The 24902-nt window shown below is 39.3% G+C and overlaps 1 protein-coding gene across 2 annotated transcripts in view; it reads right to left on the bottom strand.

The window, feature by feature from the left end:
* LOC103587691 (chromosome unknown open reading frame, human C11orf63) overlaps positions 1-24902 on the bottom strand; it is a 58593-nt gene that overhangs the window by 1502 nt on the left and 32189 nt on the right. For both annotated transcript variants that reach the window (XM_008569214.1, XM_008569213.1), the window contains 4 exons: positions 17350-18011; positions 10451-10745; positions 1527-1607; positions 615-743 (listed from right to left, as the gene is read on the bottom strand). In XM_008569214.1, coding sequence (XP_008567436.1) covers positions 615-743; positions 1527-1607; positions 10451-10745; positions 17350-18011 — 1167 coding nt within the window. The remainder of the gene's footprint in view (positions 1-614; positions 744-1526; positions 1608-10450; positions 10746-17349; positions 18012-24902) is intronic.

Genomic DNA, 24902 nt, shown 5'->3' with positions numbered 1-24902 from the left:
TGAGGCAGAGACTTGTACTGCAAAGCTCTGAGTCTCCACAGTATGTAATCCATTTACATCATGACTTGTGGTCAGGTGACATCTGAGAGGGAGAACATTCTGTATTTCATGAAATCATTTTTCTTCTATAGAGGAATCTGTATATTACAATCCATACAGAAAAGCATAAGGGGTGCAGAATGAACTTGAGAGAAACAATGAAGAATTTTTCTTTGACATATTAAAAGCGAGAGGACACTAATTTCTTTAAAACTTATTTAAAGATTGAGAATGAGATTGTTAATCAGAATTGCTAGTTTCATCTAATAAATCACCTTATTATTTAATTTTTATGTGCAACAAATATAAAATACTATACTTGGGAGAAAAGATGTGTAGACAATGAAATTCAGGGAAAAAAAAAAGGCTAACCTTACAGTATTGTGTGTATGTGTGTGTGTGTTGTGTGTCACTATTGTATCAATATCTGTCAGTGGTGGTAGCTGCAGGAATGACAGTAGCTAAAACATCTCCTGTGCTCCAAAAACACAGAAAAAAATTTTAAGTTAAGAGGTAAAAGAAGTTTCCTTTAAATTCTGATTGAAGAAATAAATGCCTTAATGAGAATTTCTTACCTTCTGCCGAGGGATGGCAGATTTATTTTCAGTTTTCGCTGTTTGTGGTTTTGACAGAACGGCTAGTGTCTTCATGTTGTGCTCCTTAACTTGTTTTGCGTATTCCTTTTGCTGTATTAATTTTTGCATCTGTTCAGACAAACAGTTGTGATGAATCACAGGTCCCGCTAGCTCTCTCTACTCTCTGTTTAAAGTGACACTAGTTTTAGTGACCTGGGCATATTATATCAGCAGCACAGGAGAAAAGAGATTACCACACACAAGGTGACAGCAGTGAAATGGTTAAGTTAATGTTTCTGCTAGAAATAGTCTCTCTGTGAGGAGGAACATCACAGCAATAGCATACCCAGTGTTCTCTTAACAGTGGCTAAATCACACTCGGTCCCTTCTTTGTTGCATTTACCCAATTTATTTTCATTTTTGCTTCAAACTTTGAACTATACTCTCTTTTTATGCCTTGAGTGCAACCGCAGTTAAAACACATTAAATGAAGATCTCCTTTCACTAGAGGAGAGAGAATAAAGTGGATGCACTCTTCAGGGGTTGGGAAACTCTTACCCTAAGTGTCTTCTCTGTAGCCACTCTTCAAAATTATCAAGATAACTCTACTGGGAAAGACCAACAACCACATAACATACACATCTCTTTTCATGTGCACATATCCCACTTTTCTGCATGGGCCTTCAAAACTAACTGAAATGTGGTTACATAAAACAACATGGACTAAGCATTTTTATTTTATAGTAAAAGGAGTGCCTGGGTCTCTGTTATCACTGCTATTTCAGAAGAGTCTCTAATCACAGTGCGACTTTTGAATTAGGGCTTAATTCTGTGGGGCATCTTTATACAGTTTTGCTAAAAGACTGATGGGCTGAGTCAAGCCTGAAAACAATGTATGTACATTTCACTCACTTTGTCTCTGATGGACTCAAAGTCAGGTCCAAGGCCTCCAAGCTTCACGTCTCTTTTCTGATAACCTTTCAGCTTGGAACTCTACAAATACAACCACAGAAACACTTTCTTTTAGGGACTTGTGTGTCCCCCAAGTTGTCATAGCCACATAAGGGAAGAAGGAATATGAGGAATGGAAGCCTGTGTGGACTGTCAGAGTATGGGTGCATTTCCTGACAATTCTTCCATTTTAATGGTGTTATTGATAATAGTCTCTTTGGTAATTTGTAGCTGGTTAGCTAACCTGTTTTGGCTTTTCCACTTCTGCAGTAAAGAAAATTGAAATTCCAAAAATTATAAATAAAAAATTTCAATCTAGGATGGGCTGTTTTGTTGTTAATGTTTCTAACATAACGTATCTATCACCACTTTCCCACTGCTGCTATTACTATTACATCCAGTCTTGTACAGTACAGTTTGCTAACCCAAATGACTTCCCTAGAGAAGCAACCTAAGTGCATCAGATAGGAACACTGTTTCAGGAAGAGAATACCTTGTCCAACAACGTCAAAATATTGTCTGTTAGAGACACTACAGAAGAGGAGCAAAGAAGGAAGCAAACATTAAAATTTTGCTATTGGTTGCTGGGAAAAAGAGATAATTTAAAAGGAAAAACAACTATAATCCATTCTTAATATTCAAAAGAAAGTAAGCATTTAAGAGTCTTGGCAAGACCCACTAAGAAACTCATTTTATTAACTCAGTGTGATTTTGGATATTTTGAAGGGCACACAGAATTTTATATGATAACTCTTCTTAATATTATGCATTTAACAGGACAGAGAAAGAGAGTGAGGCAATTTAACTATTAGATTATAATACTTGAGCACAATAATAGAGAGGAAAAAGCCTAATGCTAGAAAAAGTCTAGAAAAAGTCTAGTCCAGACTACAGTATAGATTCAGATATTCCCCAAACTGTGGCTTTCAACATTAAAATAGGAGTTTATACTTGCTACTTCCACTTGTGGGGAAACCGAATTTTTTTTTTTCAGTTTGTTAATTAATTTGGTTTCCTTTTTGGGAAGGGTAGGAAAGACAGTATGAAAGAGATGGATTGGATGACAGTAATTATCTTAGGGCACATCTAAATTTGTGCTTAGAAGGGAGAAAAAATAGCCATACTGAAGAGGTAGCTGTTCTATACCAACTGTGAATGACACTACCTGTCTATTTGATAGTGACAAGGCATAGTATTTTTATAGTTTTTTTTTTTTTTTTTAAAGATGAGCAGTAAGGGGATCTTAACCCTTGACTTGGTGTTGTCAGCACCACACTCTCCCAGGTGAGCTAATCGGCCATCCCTATATAGGATCCGAACCCTTGGCCTTGGCGTTATCAGCACCACACTCTCCCAAGTGAGCCATGGGCTGGCCCTATTTTTATAAGTTTTGAAAGCTCCTGTTAATTATTATGTTAAGTCCTAAGATATAAAATATGTCTAATGTGCCTTTTTCTAAGATAGAATTGGTAGAGATAGTCCAGAGACTTAAAATAATAGAACGTTTCATCATATTAGATATAATTACTGCATTTAACTCCCCAATCTTAAAAATGAACTTATGTTTATACATTGTATCGACCATTACAAAAATGTGTCCTGCTCACAGTGGTTTATGGACTATCCAGTCATTCCATTAGCTTCTCTATTGCCACCTCCCACTGTAGATGCTCAAAAGGCAAATACTCTTTCCCCAGACTTCCCAGCACTGAATTCTGGCCCATGAGGTATAAATGAAAATCTGCTGGAGTAAAGGGTGTGTCTAAGGAAGCTTTAATTTGGGCTGGTGTGGCCCTTCCCCCTTCTCTTTTTTCTTGCCTCAAATGTGGATGCAACTTCTAGAGCTGGAGCTGCAGCAGCAATCTTGTAGCCAGGAAGAAGCAAGTGAGTCACACAAATGTTCTGATATTTTGAGCTGTGGACCCACCAGTATTAGCAATCACCTACCATGGACCAATTGTATGTAAGAAGAATGAACCCATATTTTTGAAAGTGTTGTAAGTGGTAATTCTGTTACTTGCTCCTGAAAGCAATATTTCTAATATTGCAGTGCTTCAATGTCATACTTCAAAAGGGCCAAAATATTGTGCCATATAAGCAACACTTCTACACTGTGAGAATTAAAAATTCTGTAAGTAGAGTTTGCCCCATTAGAATGTCAAACATTTATGGTCAAACTCTTTTAGTGCATCTAATTCTAAAAAGTGAGAGATTTTTTTATTAAGGAACCCTTTGGGCCAAAGTCATTAAAAATTCTATAACATTAGAGTATATAGAATAGAAGACAAATTGCTCATTAAAAGGCATTTCAAAATCATAAATCTTCCTTAAGAAAACGAGTCATCACCCAGCAAAATCACTATAGCTGCTTCTTGTCCGTCACATCTGTCCATTCATACTTTTATAAAATTGTCCATATACTACAAATTATTTTATGTTTTTTCACTAATCATTTTAGCATTATACTGTATTTCCCTGTCACTAGATTTTTTTTGAAAATGTGATTTTTATGCATAACATTCTATTGTCTGGTTATAGTTGAATTGTTTAGCTTTTCTTCTAAATTTTGAACATTTAAGATATCCTAGGGTCAGCACTGTTCATAAACTACTATGATTATTTCTTTGAAAGAAATTAATACAGGTGGAATTATTGAGACAAAAAGAACATGTTTAAGGCTATCAATTAACACTTCCATTTGCAATAAAGCAATAAGATTGATGTTTTTGTCCAAACCTTGATTACACTGGGTATTATCACACTTAAAACCTTTACTAGTTTCTAATAGATGAATAAACTTATACTTTGCAATTGCAAATTTTCCTTCTCTCACATATGCCACCTCTATCATTGTTTTGCAATCACTGAATTACTATCTACTTGCCAGAGTAAACTAATAATGAAAAGGAAGGGAAAAAACCCCACTCCTATCTAAGTCATAAATCCAATTTGTCCAAAGATGATGAGAAAGAAATGATCAGTGCCTAGAAATCACATCCTTAGTCTGAAGCTGCTTAACTTTTAATCATTCCACTGACTCACAAAAGACACATTGTGAAGCATGCATAATCGTTCATTGCTCTCCAGGCACAGTTCTCACTATCACCTAGGATAAATGTCTTGGCTAGCACAGAAAGAGAGAGCCAAGGTTCCAGCATTACATATGGACATGAAGGGACAGAGTGGGGCCCACAGGGGCCATCTCGATGTGCTGTTGATCCTTTTACAGGATGAGGTGCTTACGGCACAGGGATATTTCTCAAGGGACAGTGATGGCTCCTAACGAAGTTTGTTCTGGGTGACTGGCAATGAAAAATCCTGGATTTACTTAAGTTTGGTGCAAGTAATCTTGATCTGTTCTCAGTGCTGCTGTTTTGTTTGATCTCCCTCCATCAAAAGTCTTTTTAACAGCTTTATTAAGATATAATTCACCTACTACAAAATTCACCTATTTGAAGTTATGCAATTCAAGGGTTTTTATTATACTTACTGAGTTGTGTAAACATCACCACAATCCAATTTTAGAACATTGTCATCACCCTAAAAAGAAACCCCATATCCTTTAGCAATCACTCCCTTTCCCCCTTCCATCTCCAGCCCTAGGCAGCCACTAATCTACTTTGTCTCTTCCAAAGTCTTTTATAGTAAAATAATCTCCGGAATTTACTTTGATTTACCTCTCCTTGGCTGTTAGAAGATTAACATCACAGTAGCACAATGCAAAAAAATTAAAAAAAGATAAATCAACAGCAATAGTCTTGCTAAGTCTCCAAACACAGGGGGAACCAATTGGAAAATACAAGTGTGCTCTCAAACAAAGCCCTGACAGGATTCACTGCCAGTCTTTGCAAAGATGCACATGAGTTGGCATTGGCCGACCCTGGCCCTGTCTGACGATTGTTAAAACCAGACCTGCTCCTCTGAACTGTGTTCACAGTTGGTCTCTTTAGCAAACTTTCCTAATGGAAGGTTTCTACCAGTAATTAATCACAATTCTTGTCAAGCCAGAAGAGTGATTTCTATTGTAAACGTGGGACAGAGGGTGCCTGAATTGGAAATGACATTGACTGTTCAGTGAGGATGTGTTTCAATTCTGAAATGTTGTTCCCTGCTGTTGGGGACACTGCAGAGCAATTCTCCAGAAAATTCTTTAGATGTGTAAGTGTGAGAAAGTTACTGAAAAATGGGACATAAAACAAAGCCTCAAATACTGGGGAACAGCAAGTGAAGAAAATTTGCTCTGTGGTTGATAAACTTAATCCAAATAAACCTCTTCTTAGAAGCAGTCAAGCAGCAATGCTCGGATTGTCTGTGACAACAAACACATGAGTTAATTACCCCAGCTCAACACAGTCGGCTGTCAGAAAACTCCTTAAGCAGTCATTCTGTGGTGGGTTGTGAAAGATATTTTTACACTGTTTGTCATCTTTGCACCGTGCTAATCTCTTACTGGCTGATGACTCAATTTAATAGAATGTCCAATACCTTGTATTCATAAATCAGTCACAGCAGAACTGCCAGGAGAAGAGGAAGGGTGCTTGGGCCTATTATCTTTACAAATCCTCAAGTTTTTAATGTGATTCTGGGTGATTCCCTTGGAAACCACCAGATTTGATGAGACTAGCAAGTGGGCATGGCCTGGATAATAATTCCCTCTGTCTGGTGCCCAGGCTACCTGCTGTCCTATACATATAGCTCAGTTCTAAGTCATTTTAGTTGCTAGAATAACTTGAAGGACAAAGAGTGCTTCTGTGTGTTTGTCAGATGTAGGCTGAAGGTGTTGGACTGAGAAAATGGCTACATATAGATGGTAACATTCCTGACAGAAAGCAGGAAGGGAGGGATTTTCCCAGTTGGAAGGAGGGTTTGGGAGGCAGTAACTGGAAAGTGTCTTTCCTCTTCCCTCCCCTCCCACACTCTTAGATTTCTCACATGCCCTGTTACCAGGGTACTTTCCTCTGCCTTTTTTTCACTAAAACATGAATTCAAATTATGAAGAGGAGGAAGGAAAAGAAAACTAACATTTAGTTGATGTCTGTCCTTTGCTAGGGAATAAGCTAAGGTTTGCATAAATGATTTCATTTAATATCATACCAAATCTACAAAAAGAAAGAATGGTTCTGATTGTGCACACAAGGAAATAGGGGCTCAGGGGATGTAGCAACTTGCCCAAGTCACAGAGATATCAGGTGACAGGGCTGAGACGAGAACTCAGGAAGGACTGAGTCCACGGCTTCCACTACACCCTGCTGGCTGAGGGTTGAGTTTAAAAGCGTGCCTTTTCTTTTTTTTTTTTTTTTTTTTTTTTTTTTTTTTTTTTTTTGTCTTTTTTGTCTTTTTTCCGTGTCCGGCAACGGATCGCAACCCTCAGTGTTGCCCCCGTACCGGACCAAGGACCGGCAACGGGATTGCAAACCTCGGTGTTGCTCCCACGCCTCGCTCAGCCAGTGAGCAGTAGCCGGTCAGTATGTGGGATCCGAACCCTCGGGCGGGAGCGCTGCCGCGCTTCCCAAGCGGCGCACTATCCAGTGCACCACCGGGCCGGCCCCAAAAGCGTGCCTTTTCAACAACAGTCCATAGTTGGCAAGAATCCTAACCTGGAAGGTTCTTTTCTAAGGAAGTGCATTTGAGCTACTTTTTAGCTCTGGCAGTCTGTGAGCTCTGGAGTACACAGGCTGTCCTCACTTTGAGAATGGGTAGGTTCCAAAGCTCTGAATAAATTTCTCCATAGAAACAATAATATGTATGATGTCGGCTTCCTAGTCTAGTCTACAAAACTATTTTATTTATGAAATACTCAAAAACAGTATTAATAGTACCTTAGAACCTAACTACCATGTAATGATGTTTCTGTGGAAAAAGAAGTTACCTGTAATTCCAGAAACACATCTCTTATTTACAGTGGAAGGATTCTCCTAGATCTAAGGGGCTAGTAGTGGTTTCCACGCTTGGGCAGGGACGAGGGACCCCGGCAGAAGGGAGGATGTGAGGGAAGCCATTAGAACAAGGAGTTCAAAGAGCCCTCAGGTGGGGTAGGTGAAGGAGCTGGGCTGCAGACTCTAGGGTTGTAAGTCAGCTGAAGACCTGGGCAAGCGAGGGGCTCCAAGATGGGAGCTGCAGGCGGGGGCTGGTCATATCTCAGCCCGAAGCCATCCTCTTTCTCTTCTCTTTAATATGATCCGCTGTCTATTCTAGCCCAGCTTGCCTTTCTTCTCTTCAAGGTTTCCCCTTTTCTTTTTCTCTGAAGGCCCCATGTGACGGCCCGTTGACTTCATAATCCTGTAACATCCTGGAATGTCTTGCATCTGCCCTGCACCCTGCCGCCAGAGCAGTCTTTCTAAAATACAAATCTGACCATGTTCAAAATTTTTCAATGGCCCCCCTCTGGCCTATAGAATAAAGTCCTTCTTTGGGTGCAAAACAAGCTCTTCTAAAGCCTGCCCCCTACCTGCCTCTCCGCCCACCTCTCCCAGCGCCCCACACCACCCAGTTTCAGTTACCGCAGCAGGAAATGCTTGTCCGCTCCCAGCATGCACCGTGTTGTCACACCTCAGAAACTTGGCTCATGCTGTCCCCCTGCCTGAAATGCTCTTTCAGTCCTTCTTCTTTGTCAAATCTTGATATGCATCCTCCCCTGTGTTCCCCATGCAGACTTTTTTTTTTCATTGCAACATTATACTAAAGCCATTTACATGTCTGTCTCCCCCAGATCCACGAACCCCAAGCTTCTTCTGGGGAAGGGTCATGGCTCATGCACCTTTACATTCCAGCACCTACCATAGTTTCTAGAAGGAATTCAACACAATCAAGATATGTTCTGCTGGGCCGGCCCGGTAGCGCACTGCTACAGTGCGCCGCTTGGGAGTGCGGTAGCGCTCCCGCCGAGGGTTCGGATCCCACATACAGACCAGTTCCCGCTCACTGGCTGAGCGAGGTGCGGGTGCGACACTGAGGGTTGCGATCCGTTGCCGGACATGAAAAAAGACAAAAAAAAAAAAAAAAAAGGAAAAGGAACCAGCAGGGGATGATCTACTTTCTGAAACAGTGTGAGAAAGATAAGGAGAATGTTAGCTTTGCACTCAAGGAGCTTCAACTTCTGCTTTTCCGGTATTTGCAAGAGTTTTCCTGACACTAGGGGAAAAAGAAACAGTGGCCAGAGACTTTCTCCTAAAAATATGCAGGAAGGAAATGTGGAGGCCAAGAGAATTCCATGCAATGGGTGCCAGGCTTGCCTCAAAATAGGAGCTGAGGGCCAGCCCGTGGCTCACTTGGGAGAGCGTGGTGCTGACAACACTAAGTCAAGGGTTAAGATCCCCTTACCGGTCATCTTTAAAAAAAAAGAAAGAAAGAAAAAGGAAAAAAAGAAACAGAAGCTGATGACAGTGAGTTTTTGGTATTTTTCTTCCAAGGTTGTTTCAATATGCAAAGCAGGTCCTCAGCGGCAGCTGCCACTCCCTCAGCCACATTTCCTGAACTGGATAGGGGATTTTTTTTTTGCCGGGAAAAAAAAAAAAAAAAAAAAAAAAAAAAAAAAAAGAAATGTTCTGCTTAATTTCCCCTAAACTGCCTTAGAGCAGATGCCCTGATGGACCGAGGTGCTCGTCCCCAGCTGCTGGGACTGTCGTCTGCTGACGGTCCACAGTTGAGTCCCTCTCTAAGAACTGCCCTCAGCCAATTGCAGCTACTGTGCCTAGACTCGCAACCCTTCTCCAGGGGCAGTCTCTATCCAATGGCAGGTCCATGTGGGGAACAAATCCTGGTCCCTTGCCCTTGAAGGGCCGTCCTGACTTCGGAACCCTCAGAATCTTGGCCGAGGTTTCTGCTGCATCTGCACCACAGTTTGCCTTTTCCCTCTGCCGAGCTCTGCTCCCCTCACCCCCTCACAGGGGAGGTTCCTGAGGGTGGTCCTCAATAAACCTCCTGCACGCGAATCTTCGTTTCACTGTCTGTTTCTGGAGAACCCAACTCACCACAGGATTATTGCTTCCAACCAGGCCTTTCTCTGCTGTCCTGTAAGACAGAATGCATTTTCTAGCTTGATTTGACACTAGCTGCAAGTGCTCTTTCCTGAGGGGTTTGTATTGCTTGTAGCAAATGATTTGACACTAGCTGCAAGTGCTCTTTCCTGAGGGGTTTGTATTGCTTGTAGCAAACCCAAGTCTCCTTCCTGTGCTCCTTCATTTCTTCTTGAAAACATTCTTCTTTTGGCCCCCCAATTTTACTTATTAAGCCATATAGTCCCTATGGGAAAATATTTAAATGTGCAAAGATGCTAGTAATGGTGAATCTCATTATAGACAAAGAACTCAGTAAAGACTAGCCAACATTTCAGAGGAAAGCACAGTCATTGGCTAGCCTGAGTATTTTACTGCAGAAGCTGAGGTGAGATTAGGGCCAAGAAGAGTTCTCAGGGGACGTGGAGACAGTGGGCGGTGGCAGGGAACACGGAGCAGCATCAGGGACTTTCACTCACTCAATGCTACTTCCTCTTCTTTTAAGATATGAGGATGTACCTGGGACTCAGTTTAGAATAGGGGCCAGGATGGGGCATGGAAGCTTTTCTGAGGAAGTGATGTCTAAGCTGGGCATAAAAGGAGGATTATCACCTCTGCAAATGCAGACTCTTCCCTAAGATGACTCTAAAAGGAGGCGGAAATAGGCACTCCTGGCAGCAACAACTTCTAGAAAGAAGGGGTGGGAAGTTCCAGGGAGTAGAAGGGGCTAGAGGAAAGCAGTCCCTTAGGACTCTGGGCCACCCAGTTGTGGCAGCAGCTCAGTAATGACCATCTCTACTCCAAGGCTATAATTAAGGGGAATGAAAATCCAGGCCTGTCCGTGTTTTATCAAAATTAAAAGGTTACTTGGTAAAATGATGCTTTTATTACCTTAATGCCGCTTCTTTTCCTATGCTTTTTCCCTTTTTCCAGTTGAGACAGATAACTTTCAGAATTGCTACGACTAATTTTCATTTGGCTTCTTTGGCTTCTGTCTGAACTGAGTTGGGATTCACTTTCTACCCTTGACAGTATAGGTGGAAGCGTGACGCTGGATAAGGCCCCTTCGCTGGGCTGCACCTCGGTCAGCTGCACCAAGGCTTGTTGATGCTGCTCCATGATCTGAGTGAGCCGTGAATCTGGAGAAGCTCTAATAGGTTGGCTGTCCGAGGAAGGATGGAATTTCCTTATTGGAAAAAACAAAAACAAAAAACCCGCAAACTGTTAATAAAACCTGGATACATAAGACCTCTGGGATAAGTCTTTATGAACCATTAATTTGATGTATTTGTTACGCAAGTTAATGACCTTTAGCTTAATCTTTTCATGAATACATTAATTTCCTATCTTAAATTCCTCCTCTTTTTTCTTTAGGATATGCTAACTCTTATTTAAAACTTTCATTTAGTGAAATCAAAAGTGAAAAAACACCATTTTGAAAAGTCAAAGAACTTTCTACTATAAAACATCTAGAAATGTTGGGTTAAATTAAACATCCTTTAAATACACAGTTGAATTTGTAAGAGAGGCAGAACATCTTGAAGGACCAAAAACAAAAAAGGAACTAAAACCAAAGCCAATCTTGGATTAGCTAAGCTATGCCTTTCTTTGTGGGAGTTTTGGGTCTAAGGGTTTGAGTTTTAACAGTTAACACTTGTACCGGTAATGCGAGATCTTGGCTCCATGTGAGGCAGGGAATCAGAACTGAGATCCCTGCATAAAGACTGTAACTCTTGAAGGGCTACATCCTCAATAGAATGGTGGATTAGTTAAGAACACATTTGCCAGCTTTAGGAAACAACAAAGCAGGCTTATCTGTCTTGATCTGGGCTATGAATAGAGAAAAAACTCCTGTTAGTTACTATGGGACAATATTTGGATTTTTTTTTTTTGTGGCTGGCCAGTATTGGGGATCCAAACCCTTGACCTTGGTGTTACAAGGCTGTGCTCTAACCAACTAAGCCAACCAGCCAGCCCTATGTATGGAACAATATTTGGGATTCAAATTTGCCTTACCTGTATAATCATGGAAATTCAACACCAAGAAATGAGCATAACAATGTCCCTGGATGAGGGATACTTCTGTACCATCTGGCAGAAGCAAATATAAAACTTCTCTAGAGGGATACACTCCCACTCAAGCTTGCCCAGGTTTCCATAGACAAGATGGCTAAACATAAGTCCACAATCCAAAATAATAACATATAAGAGGAAATAGTCTACTAAGTATGACATGCAGCAGACATACATGCACACACACAGAAAAATAGTGGTAACAGACTTCCAAGAACTTCAGATAATAGATTATTAGATATCATTCATAAAGTATGTTTAAAATAAAGACAGGAAAGAGAAAATCAAAATCCTGACAAACATATTTTGAAAAAAGAACAGAGAGGTTTTACTCAGAATCAAATAGAAAGTCTAGACATACATAAAAAAATACCATTGTTGAAATTTAAAACTCATTAACAGATACATTAAAGAGCAGATTGGACACAGCCAAGGAGAGAATTATTGCACTGGAAAACTTATCTGAGGAAATTTCTCAGAAAAATACAGAGAAATAATGATGTAAAATAAGAAACAAAGTTAAAAATTCACAGAATAAGAGAATCTAATACACATCTACTGGGCATTCCTGGAGGAGAAAATAGAACAAATTTGGATGACATGATATTCAAAGTGAAAATGGGTGATAATTTTTCAGAATTTATGAAAGAGATGAATCCTCAGATTTAGAAATTACAGAAATCTCAAGCAGAATTTAAAATTTCATATCTAGACACATCCCAGTGAAACTTCAGAACACCAAAAACAAGAGAGAAATTAAAAAACCCAAATGAGAAAAAAAGATAAAAACAAAAGAAGTGATGATTATATTGACAAAAGACTTTACAAAGCAACACAGAAAAGAGGAGACAGAAAAATAATGTTTTCAAAGAGTTGAATTCTTTACCAGGTTAAGCTATAATTCAAGCTAGAAAGCAAAATAAAGGAATTTTTAGGTAAATTTACCAGTGACATACACTTGCTACAGGAATTTCCAAAAGATCTGCTCCAGGAAGAAAAAGTAAAATGGAAGAAAGAATGTGAGGCAAAGATGTTAATAAATAATTGGTTAAATCTAAAGCAGCATTAACTCTATTCAACAATAATAAAAGCAATGACTAATTTTGGAGATATAAGGTGCTAAGCAAGATGTTGGACAAGGCAATATGTATTACAAAGAGAGGTGATTGGCCTAAAATAATCTAATGATTTTGAACATGTTCTGGAGGGAAGTAAAAATATTAACACTAAACTAGTTAAGTGTGTAAGTTTTTTAAAAAAAGAATAGAAAGAGAATGAATCTGACTATATATCAAACTGATATTTTCATCTGGAAAAAAATAATTCAAGAAGTAACCTTGGGTGAGTGTAGCTTCATTGTACACCCTTAGGAGGATATAGGAGAAGAAGGGCGGGCAAGGAAATCTTGAACTTTGCTTGGAATGATTGTTTTGGTAGTTGCGTTGGTATCATAATCCTCAAATGGACTGTCATGTGTGTAGCAGAAGAGAACAAATGAGTAAACATATTGATGTTTTAGGGAACTAGGCTTTTCACTGTGGGAAAAAGGAAATGCAAATGTGGAATAGGAGAAGCATGACGAAGAAGCCAGTGGTGTTGGATTTCAGGTGTCTGTGTGACCCCATTAGTGCACAGATACAGGCATAGGTATAGGTACGGGTATTTCCTATCTCTGATGAGCAGGTCTAGATGCAATGACACTCCAGATCACAGACAGCTCTCAAGTCTTGGTTTCTAAATTCCATTCCCCACTAAAAAGAATCAGGGCTCCTTGGAAAAATGACTGCTTCCACATGTGTTCAGGGAAAGTCCAAGGTGAGCCTACAATATATTGCTATGCCAGAAAGACAAGAAGTAGGAAAGACAAGAGGTGTTATGTCAAAAGGACACAGGACGTGAAGTGAAGAAGTTCCCACTGCTCAAGCCCAATATGATTAGAAAATGTTAAATATAGTGATGGTAATAAACTTTAACATATTTTTTTAAAAAGAGAACCATTTAATCCATAGTGATACTAAAAGGAGAGAGAGAAAAAGAAAGAGGAGAAAGAAATTGAAAAGGTCTTATGTCAACAGAGTGCCATATAATAAATATAGAAGTACTGATAGAATAATAAAATCACCATTTTGCAACCCCCAATGTAACGAATGGTTTATGTAAGGACTGTCAGTGGTTGCAGAAAAAGTTGTTGAGAAATAGGATGTTTACACTGTTTCAAATATTAATTATTAATTATTAAGGGAAAACATACCTTTACAATGGAGAGATCTGGTAGTCACCACCTTAATCAAGAGGTCTAACTTAGCATTACCCATACCATGACGACCTGACAGTATGTACCTCCTGAGATAATGCAATAAAAACCACACCAAGTCACCTAAGCAGTATTCTTGCCAAAAATGTTTAACCTAAATGTAACTATGAGAAAACAATGACCAAAATAGACATGGTTACCGAAAACAATAAAAAGCGAGGGTTGGAAAATTTGTTTTGGATTTTTAAAAAAATTAAAGAGACACAAAAAGCAAATGTAATGCATGAATGTTGATTGGATTCTGGATCAGGAGAATAAAAACCCAGCAACAAAAGTCATTTTTGGAACAACTAAGAAAATTTAAATATGTACTGATATTGCATGATATTACTGAATGTTAATTTTCTTAGATGTGATAATGGTGTGATTGTTGTATAGGAGAATGTCCTTATTTTTAGGAGATCCATGTTGAAATATTTAGGGATAAAGTGTTGTGATGTCTGAACTTGGTTTAAAATGGTTCAGTAGATAGATAGATAATAGATAAATGACAAATAGCAAGCAAATGTGGCAAAAGCAAGCAACTGGTGAATCTAGATGAAGGACTACAGGTGTTCATTGTAGATCTTCCCCCAAGTTTTTACTAGGTGTGAACATTTTCAAAATAAAAAGGAGGTAGAAAAAACACACCAGAATAAACATATATAACTTAACTCCCAAATCCAAATTAAAATGATATATAAAGGGATTTTAAAAAGTCATAAACCCATAAAGATAAGAACAAAAGTGGGGTTGAGGGGGAACAAAAATTTTGGAAGCAGAAAACAGATGGTTGAGTAGTAACTGTCTTAGCAGACTCAAAAAAGTGGAACTCTAAGTTAACAGCAGGTAAAGCTGAGAAGCAATGCAATTTACACCATAGAATCCTTAAAAGGCTCATAAACTATAAGTGGAGGTGGGGGCGGTGAAAGCTTATGTGAGAGTAACTTATATAAGAAGAATTAGCTGAAAGTCTTGTAAGAAGCTGGCAAATCTCCAGATCTTCTAAGGCATTTTGTGCAGACAGGCAACTGTCCCCTCCCCATCTCCATAGCCCACTGGAAGTTTGCCTTCTGAAGAAGAAAAAATGAGTCTCTTGCCTGTAAAGCACCAGGTATAGATAATAAATCTGAGCACCCAAGATAAAAGACTGTAAACTGACGGGAGGGGCTTCCCATCAGACGGCCCATACAGATCATTCTACAGAAACCCAGAGTCAACAAGTGCGGTCACTCAGAGCTTCCAATAAGCTTTTTAGTCCCTCACACTTAATCAAGAGCAGACAATCAAGAGCTGTCAGACATCTGAGACAAGCTCTAATGTGGATGATAGCAAAACAGGTGAAGGGAAACAAACCAACATCATCATCAACAAAAACTTGGAGGAAAGAGGAACTAAGCAGGGAATTAAAAACACTTAAAAATTCTGTCACCAGGATCCTCATGCTCCAATTTGTCTTGTTGAGAAATGATGCCGCATCCATGAACAAAAATATGAGGCTATTAAAAAATGAACTTTCGGGCCGGCCCGTGGCTCACTCGGGAGAGTGCGGTGCTGATAACACCAAGGCCCCGGGTTCGGATCCCAGATGGGGATGGCCGGTTCGCTCGCTGGCTGAGCGTGGTGTTGACAACACCAAGTCAAGGGTTAAGATCCCCTTACCGGTCATCTTTAAAAAAAAAAAAAAAATGAACTTTCAGAAAACAATAAAAGAAACAAAATATGCTCTTAAAAATTAAAAAAAAAAACAACCCCACATGATAGCATAGAAAGTTTGGAAGCCAGAATTAAGAAACCCTCCCAGAAAGTAGAACAAAATTACAAAGAAATGAAGAACAAGAGAGAAAAGAAAATTGTTAAGAATGGTGCTGGAAGAACACATCTGAATAACAAGAGTTTCCAGAAAGAGCAAATGGTTGGAAGGAATTACCCATGAGATGACTAAAGAAATTTTCCCAGAACTTAACGACACAACTTTCCAGTTTAAAAGGGTCCAGCACAATCTATGAAAATAGACCTACACCAAAGCACTTTATTATAAAATTTCATTTTATCAGTGAAAAAGATCCTACAGCTCCCAGAGGAAAAATAAATATGTCATGTACAAAGGATCTGGAATAAGGTGGCTTGAGTTTTCTCAACAGCGACACTGGAAGCAAAAAGACAATTCTGAGAGAAAACGATTTCCGATCTAGAAATCTACAGTACTCTTGCAAGGTATCAATGGGGTGGGGGCAGAATAAGGACAGTTTCAATCATGCAAGATTCTCAAAACATTTACCTTCCAAGCAACGGAGGATGTTTTCTACCAAAATGAGAGAGGAAACTGAGAAGAGGAAAGACGGGATGGAGAAAACAGGAGGGTCAGTGAAAGAGAAAAGCAAAGGGAATCTCCAAGATAAAATGAAGAGAAGTTTTGCAAGGATAATATCTCCCTATTTACCAAAAACTAAATATTGTTTTTAGTGGTAAAAATGTTTGAAGCAATCCCTCCAAAGTCAGGATAAAAAAGACAAGGATGCTTGCTATCGATTACTGTCTCTTAAAGGCCATCGGATCAATTCATATGTGTAAAATTGAAAATTCCTTGAAGATGCCCCATCTATCATATATCTTTTGTACGTTCTACAGCATTTTAGCATTATATTCAGCACATCAGGTGCATAGAAAACACGTTTGATTGGATAACTTCAAAAATATTTCCTGAAGTGACTTTTAAAATAACTTTCTTTTTCCTGATTATGAAAATAACACATCTACATTGTAGGCAACTTGAACAGTTCAGAAAATGTAAAGAATAAATTAAAATTAATCTCAATCTCTCTTGCCAGAGATAAATGCTATCGTCATTTTGGTGTATTTTTCTTCTGTGCACATTTTAACACAGTAGAGCTCATACTCCTCAGGTGTAATTTTGTACCTACTGTTTTCTTTTTATAGAAGCATTTCCTTATAACCATAATTTTTAGTGGTTACATGATACTAGGTATCATAATTTACAAAAACATTTTCCTGCTGGATTTTTAGGTCATTTCTATAAATGACACATATTTTTCTGTGTTTTAGATTATTTTCTTAGGATAGGCAATTGCAATGTTGGAGGTAATTTCTTTCTTTCAAATATTACTTTGCAACCCTCGAAACACCCTGATCTTTTTTTGACTGGGTCCCTCTGTCCTTCTCCCTCCCTCCAACTTCTAGTTTAACTACAGTGGAAAAAAAGTAGGGGAGAAAGGGAAGAGGAAAAGGAAAAGAAATACATCAAAAGTGGACTATTTTAGGAGGGAACCAGAGCTAAGGAAGTTGTTAGGTGCATTTTCCCTCCCCCCTGACCATCCTTGCAGAACCCCCTTCCTCTCCTGTCTTTCTCCATCAGTCACTCATTTTTCTTCTGGAAAACCACTTGAGAAAAGGGAATTCTTACCATAACATTTCTAAGTTCTTGTATTTTGTCTCTGTATAAGGCTGTTTTGGGTGTTTCTTATTTTCAGGTGATCCATAAACACTTATGTCATAAACAGGCTGAGAGCCCTTCTGGCTCAGGAGCATGTGTGTCTTAGAAAATTCATTAAGGCTGTTCAAGTCCACGTTAGAAAGAGTGTTGATGTGTAGCTGCTGGTAGGAAAATCTTTTTTCTTCTTGGTCTTTGAGTCCTTTTTCTTTATTAACATTCAGCACTGAGTGATATCCAGTAGAGTTTTTATACAGTACCTTGTCAAAAGCCTGTTTTGGTGGAGCAAATGTATCGGAGGTTACTTTAGGATTCTGGCTCCTAAGTGCACCTGAGTCTTGTAAATTGTTGTTAGTGGCATTCATAGTCACGATTGATTCATGCTTTATTGAAGTATCAACAGGCTTATTTTGGTTTTGTTGCTGTCTGGGAGTGTTGTTCTCGTTTCCTTGACTAACAACTAGCTCTTCAGTCATGGAAGACTTCAGACCATTCTGGCGTTTATGCCGTTTTCGAATCTTGGGCTTGGCTGGTCTTCTGGAAGGTTTCTGGCCATTAGCTATTTCAGAAGATTGACCTCTTGGTACATTGCTCGATTTTGTACTTTCATACTGAGACAAGTGTTCCTGGTAATTCTAAAAAAATAGTTCGGTTAATGTAAATTTAGAAGATTGGCACTCCTCACAAAATTTAGATTAGGGTTTTTCAAACTGGGGGTTGAGATTTCTAGGAAGGTAACTATGGGATTGAAAGCAGATAAAGAATACAGAGGATCCTTTCCTAATTTCAGGCAATTGGAGGGTGAATAGTAGAGTGATTCCTCTTGTAAATTTTAGATTATGAGCCTAGAAAGAAATAGAGAGCTTAGAATAGGCCTTATATTAAGGACAAGTCTTTGAGTTAAAAGCTGTAAAGTGAAGTGTTGCCAAGTTGGGGGTTGGGTGGGGAGGGGGCGAAGCTTCACCTCTAGAGGGATGCATAGAAAGTAAGTACAAATGCAAATCTATATCAAATTATGCAAGCTTATTTTAACTAAGATGAACCTTTTTAAAAATCATAACCAGAAAACATCAATAATTTGTTTTACCAACCAAGTACAGGTTTAATATGAAATACAATTCAGATTATCAGATCTTCTTACTCATGCAGGTCAGAAGCTAGGAATGACTTCTTCACCAGATGAAACAAATTAGATTTTATTCGGAGGGTTATAAAAGAGTCTGTGCTGTGATAGGACATCTGTGAGACCACAAGGGTTGTTTTGCTTCTGTTCCTTAATATAGCCTGTACTTAGGCAATCAAACATCTGGGGGAAATATTCCAATTTCAGAACAGTCTTTATGCTTTTCAAAGACTCCTAACAACAAAATGTACCTCTGGTATAATAGATACACTATGTAACCATATTGTGCTATAGCCATTTAGAAATATTTTCCAAGGAATAAAGCACTCATTACTTTGTGAAAAACTAGTGGAGTTAAGAGACCTTTGCAAAGAATGATTAAATGCTTATTGAATACAGTAAGATGACCATATGTACCACTGTGTTATACAACTGCAACATATCTCTCCCTTTTGAACACACATATAAAAACATCTCTGTGGCCTGTATGTACGCAACATTAATCGAAAAAATGTAACAGTTACCTGGATCATCTTGTAGTGAATAAATCATGGTTTTGCTCAAATGGTTTGTTTTAGCTTGCTAAGAAAAAGGATCAAAATCATTGTGATATGAGTTTGGCTTTTATTTCACTTTTCTGATAACAATCGCTAAGACTCATCCTATTTCTGTATAATGTTAAGTGATATCCTGTTTCTAATGAAATCACACTATAAGGTTAAGGGTGAGATTGTTAAATTTAAAACAGTAAATACAATATTACTGTATCAAATTTTTAAAGTAAGAATGACTTCTAATTTGAAATTTAGAGTATGTTCTCCTTGGAATTTGAGCTTTCTAAGGAGGTTGGCTAGGCTCTGATTAGCTCCTACAAACTTAAAATTTTTACCTGCAGTACTCCAAAAAAAGAAAAAACTCCCTTCTCTATTCCAGGTAAGAAAAGGTTCTCTCTTCCATGTCGTATGTTGAGCTGCATGGGGGAAATGTGGGCAAGAAGGCTTGCAAATATATAGCCCCAAGAGCTTCCTTCCTTGCAGAGTGGATCCAGAAAAAGAAATGCTATTTACAATCTTACAGGTATGTTCATGAAACACAATGGCTCTTTTCATGACTGTCATCACCATTTGTGAAAGTCAAAAAAGCCCCCCTTTGCTGTGATCTACAAATCTTAATTGATGCTGATAATGTCATTTTTCTCAATATTTGTTTCGCCTTTAACTCACTAGACAAATAAGAGACAAAGAACTCTTTCTGTTGCCATCTGACTGCCCTTTTCCCAGTTTTCTCTCCTCATTCCCAGCAAAAGGGGGGAAAAATGCCTATCAGAAATTTCTTTTCTTGGGTACCAGATCCGAAATCCTGGGTTACCACTTGATTTTAATCATGTTATTACCTTTGCTGCTAACAATTCAGTGACAATTCAGATCACAATAGTACTCTTCACAGGGTGCTTTGTCAGCACAGGCCAAGGACTCATCATTTTAAACTTGGATTGTCTCAAGTGTTAAATATGCTATTCACGTAAATCTAAGTACCCAGAGATGGCATTCCAGTCTCAGGAAAGAAAGACATTTATGGGCTTGATGTGATTTCTCTCACCTTTTAAGCAGCCTACTTGAGATCTGTGGTTTACTGAAGATTTATTGCCCTACAATTGAGGCATCAGGTGTCACTCTTTAGGTGGCAAGACCTGAGTTCCCTGAAGTTCATATACAAAGTCATTCTCAGGCTATTTAATCTCCATCAGCACTGAAATCCTCTACTTCATCCTGCTCTCACTGGGGTTCTTTTGTTACCAACACTTGCAGTCAGTATATACTACATGCACTCAGAATAACTGCTTAATGGCAGTAGGTTTTAACATCATGCACAGAGCATTAGCATTGGGGAATCCCGATGTCTAATGCTGGGATGATACCTGTTGGTAAGATCCACTCCACCCTTAGTCATTAATGTTCATTCATACTGCACCACCCAAGGGAAGTTTGTCCCCAACCCTGTGAAAGGCAGCACCTGGCTGTTTCTCTTTTACGGCTTTCCTATTTACATGTCATAAGCAGAAGGGAGAATGCTGGCTCTGATCTCAACCCCAAAATTCATCTGCTTTAACCCAAAAGCCACTCTTGCTCTCATCCTGACTCAACCCTGGAGTCCTGAGAGTTGTGCCTGAGCTCCAAGATCAGCTCTGATGAAAAGAAGTTTCTGAGTGCTCCATTTTTCTGCTGTTGACTAACAATAAAACATCAATACTCTGAGCTTGGGTTATAAATTCCATCTGTTAATATTAAGAAATTTTCCAGCACAGATATTAATTGGCTTTAATTTTCACTGGCGGTAAGGAAGAACTCTGTGTTCAGATGACTAGAAGCACAGACTATTCAAAGTGTTGGAGGCAAAACCAAATTAACAGTTCTTTGGAAAAGTGGGAAGATTACTTAGGATGTGATTACAAGGACTTTGACCTTAATTAGTGAAATGTTGTACACATCTTTCATATTATCATTACCTTTTCCTTGCCTGAAAAGTCAAGAGTTATTTTAAAGTATAAGAAAGAAAACATCCTATTTCATCCTTTGAAGTCTTACTTAATTGGAGAAATTTCTGTTTTTTCTACTGACAACATGCTCCTTGCCTGGTGCTATGATTTGAATGTTTGTGTCCCCCCCACCCCCAATTCATACGTTATATCCTAAGCCCCTAGGCAATGGTATTAAAAAGTGGGACCTTTTGGGATGTGATTAGGTCATGATGGCAGAGCCCTCCTGAATGGGATTACCGGCCTTACAAAATACACCCAGGGAGCTCTTTTGTCCCCTTCCACCATGTGAGGACACAGTGAGAAGGTGGAGAAGGTCTATGAACCAGGAAGCAGGATGTCACCAGACATAGAAACTGCCAGTGTCTTGACCTTGGACTTCCCAGCCTCCAGTACTATGAGAAAATTAATTTCCGTTGTTTATAAGCTACCCAGGCAATGGTATTTTGTTACAGCAGCCTGAACGAACTAAGACACCAGGGAAGGATCTTCTGCCAGTGAAAGCACACTCCTCACACTGCCCAGTAAGGGTCCTGAGCCAAATCCTGTGTTCAGTCGGGCATGCAACGGAAGTTGGATTTGGAAAACCCCTGAAGATTCACAGAACAGCACAAAATGATTCAGGACAATAAGACCTATGTGGAAAGGTTAAATGAATAGAGATTACTTAGCTGAAGTAAAAATCTTAGGCATGTACTCGTATGAGTCTTATGTAGAAAATGAAGATGACCGTCCATTCTCAGCATTTTTAAAGTGAAAATACATAGGCTTAAATGGTACATCTTTTCTCTTTTCTCGCTCTATCTTTAGTTTCTCATTCTTTCTAGCATGTAAATGTGTTTAAGTCTCTTCTATGAAAAAAATGAAACTCTCACTTGATCCCATTCTCTGGTTAAACCCTGTCTCTCTGCCAGTTCCCAGCCCAGTGTCTTGACAGTGTAGGCTGCACGGGTCTCCATTCCCCAAATCTCATTCTGACCTCTGCACCCTGCAGCAGAGCGTTCATTCTTAGCACCCCATGAAACTGCTCAGCTCAGGCCAACCTCTTAGTAGCTATATTCCTATGGGCACTTTTTTCTTCACCTTTTTATTTTGAAGTTATTTCAAACTTACAGAAAAATTGAAAATTCCAAGTGTAGTACAGAGAACTCTCAAATATCCTTACCCAGATTCACCAATTTTTAACATTTTGCCACATTCCATCATTCTCTGTATATATCTCTCTCTGTCACTCCATACATAGGTAAACACACAAAGTTATGAATATATATACATATAATTTATATTATTATTGTTTGTATTATGGTTATTTAGTTTTTCTGAACCATTTGAGCCTTGCATATGTGAGTTGCATAGATGATGTCCCTTTCATGGCACCTTTTTACTTGTATTCTTTGTAGTGCTTTACTCTGTCCACTAACTCTTCTTTCTTGGAATTTTCATGTCTCAGGTTCCATGACATTATTTTATCCTGGTTAGCTTTCTACCTCTCTGGCAATCTCTTCTTAGTCTCTTACCTTCTGCCCTCTGCTTTTACTTTGGCCCACCTTTAAAATTCTACCACTCTCTGCAGGGTCCTGTTCCTGACCCTATTCTCTTCTCCCACTCCCCACAATTCTTGGGTCATCTCAGCAATTTCTGCAGCTTTTCAATCCATCAGGAAGTGCTTATGATACAAATGGACATGGTTAACTTAGACGTCTCTCCTGAGTTCTATGCCCAGTAAGGTGTCCTCTTTCCTATAGGCACCTCCAAACTCAATACGAAGCCCACCTGTCCCCATGTCTGTCCCCCTTTCATCCCCAGAACCAAAAGCCTCCTTTTCTTCTCAGTGGTATTGGTACCACTAATTAGACACTTAGAAACCATTCTCTCCCCACCCCCCACCTTCTATTAAGCAATTGCTGAGTCTGTTGACTCCTCTTCCTAACTATCTCTGTACAGGGGCTGAGGGGGATCAGATGCTGTCTGGACCCACAAGAAGTTTAATCCAGCCAGTGGAGTAAGACATATGCACCCTAATGAAAAGTTAACTACTGGTACACGGAGTGTGTGACAATACAGAGCAAGTGCTGCCACCATTCCAGTCTCCCACCATTTTTTGCAGAAACCACAGCAAACATCACTTTACTGGTTTTGCCGTCTCTCTAGTCTTATTCCCTTCCAATCTATTCCTCAGACCCCAGACAGAGTGATGTTTCTAACATGCAGGCCTTATTATGTCATTAAACTGCTCAAAATTTGCCAATGGCTTCCTCCTGTCCACAGGACAAAATCTAAAAATCTTTGATGGACATAAGAGACTCTTCACAATCCTGCCCCTACCCAGCCTGTCCAGCTGCATGTCATACCACGCTCCTCCCTGGCACTGTCCGCTTCAGTTACTGAACCACCCATAGTCCTCAGCACATGTCACACTCTCTCCTGCTTCCAGACCTTTGCCCCCACTTGTCTGCTTGGTACCCTTGATTCTTCCTTCTAGGCTCAGCTTGGATGCTGTCTTTTCTGGGGAGGCTTTCTCTGTCTCCTTGGGGCAGAATTAGGTACTCTTTTAGTTCCACTGCATTTTGTACCCACTTCCACATTATTGCATCATAATGATTACAGAAGTGTATTCCCACTAAAATTTTGAACTCCTAGAGGGAAGGGGCAATTAAAAAAAATCTTTCCTTAAGTTTTATCTATTTTTTGAAGAGTTTTTTTCTCTCTCTCTTGTTTATTTGTTTGTTTCTTTTAACCATATCTTTTGGACCAGGCACCTAACTTGCGATGCCTGAAATATAGCAGACATTCAATAAATATTTGCTGTGTGAATTATTTTGATTTTGTATAAGGATATTGTTTATTAGTGAGAGTTACTGTTAGGGTAGGTTTACTGAGGGATCTGCAGATTCTTTGAAAGTCATCTTTCGAGAAGAAAATTTCAGATAAGGCCCATTTTCACTTGAAGATGCACTAGATGATTTTTAAATGTTTCTCTAATCAGTGAGTAAATATTTATTGAGCATCGGCTTTGGGTAAAGCATTGTGGTAGGGGATGTAGAGAAAAATACAATCCTAACCTTTAAGAAGCTTCTAGTGTAGTTGGTACAAAAGAAACACAGGCAGCTGCTAATGAGACAGGGCCAACTGTGATAAGCCCTGAGTGAGTGGTCCAGCCACAAGACACACAGGAGCAGAGATGAGGCAGGGGAGGGGCTGGAGAGGCTGGGAAATCTTCACACAAGAGGTGGCAGCTGAGTGGGGACCAAACAGAGCCATCAAACTTGGGTAACTGAAGAGGAAACAGAAAAGCAGCCTGGAGTGTGTGTATGGCGAGAACCTGGCCAGTGTGTAAAATGCAGCAGGCAGCTAAAAGTCCTTTCTAAATAAAGAAAGGGAACCATCCCTGGGCCACCCCGCATTGCTGTCTTTTGAGGTCTAACAATCTTTAGATGTTTTGCTCGACTTTGTCTTCATTCAGGAGTGGGTTATGCTAATTATAGTACACAATGAGAATAAAAAGCATTCTTTTGGCTTTCCTTTGATTTTCTTCCATACAAAGTTTTTACTGCCTTTGTCTAGGGTCATGCCATGAATCAAGCACTGTGATTTTACCTTGATTATTTTATCAAAGGCTGAGAATCCTACCATTTTTCTTACAGACAATTATAAAAGGTGTATGTTGCAATAATCTTATATGCCTCAAATGTGTTTTTGGTAATGCAAATATTTAGAAATAAGTGGTCCCAGAATTAAACCATTTTGCAGCTGGGATGGACCTTAAAAGTGATTTAAGCCAATTCTTCATTTAATGAAGAAGAAACTTAAGGCTTGGGGAAGCCGAGATTTGCCCCAAATCATGCATCAAGTAAATGGCAGGTCGCA

The sequence above is a fragment of the Galeopterus variegatus genome, unplaced genomic scaffold (genome assembly GCF_000696425.1).
Source record: "Galeopterus variegatus unplaced genomic scaffold, G_variegatus-3.0.2 Scaffold478, whole genome shotgun sequence".
In the NCBI taxonomy this organism is placed as follows: domain Eukaryota; kingdom Metazoa; phylum Chordata; class Mammalia; order Dermoptera; family Cynocephalidae; genus Galeopterus; species Galeopterus variegatus.
The sequence above is the reverse complement of the archived record's forward strand: the minus strand, read 5'-3'. Positions and strand labels throughout refer to the sequence as shown.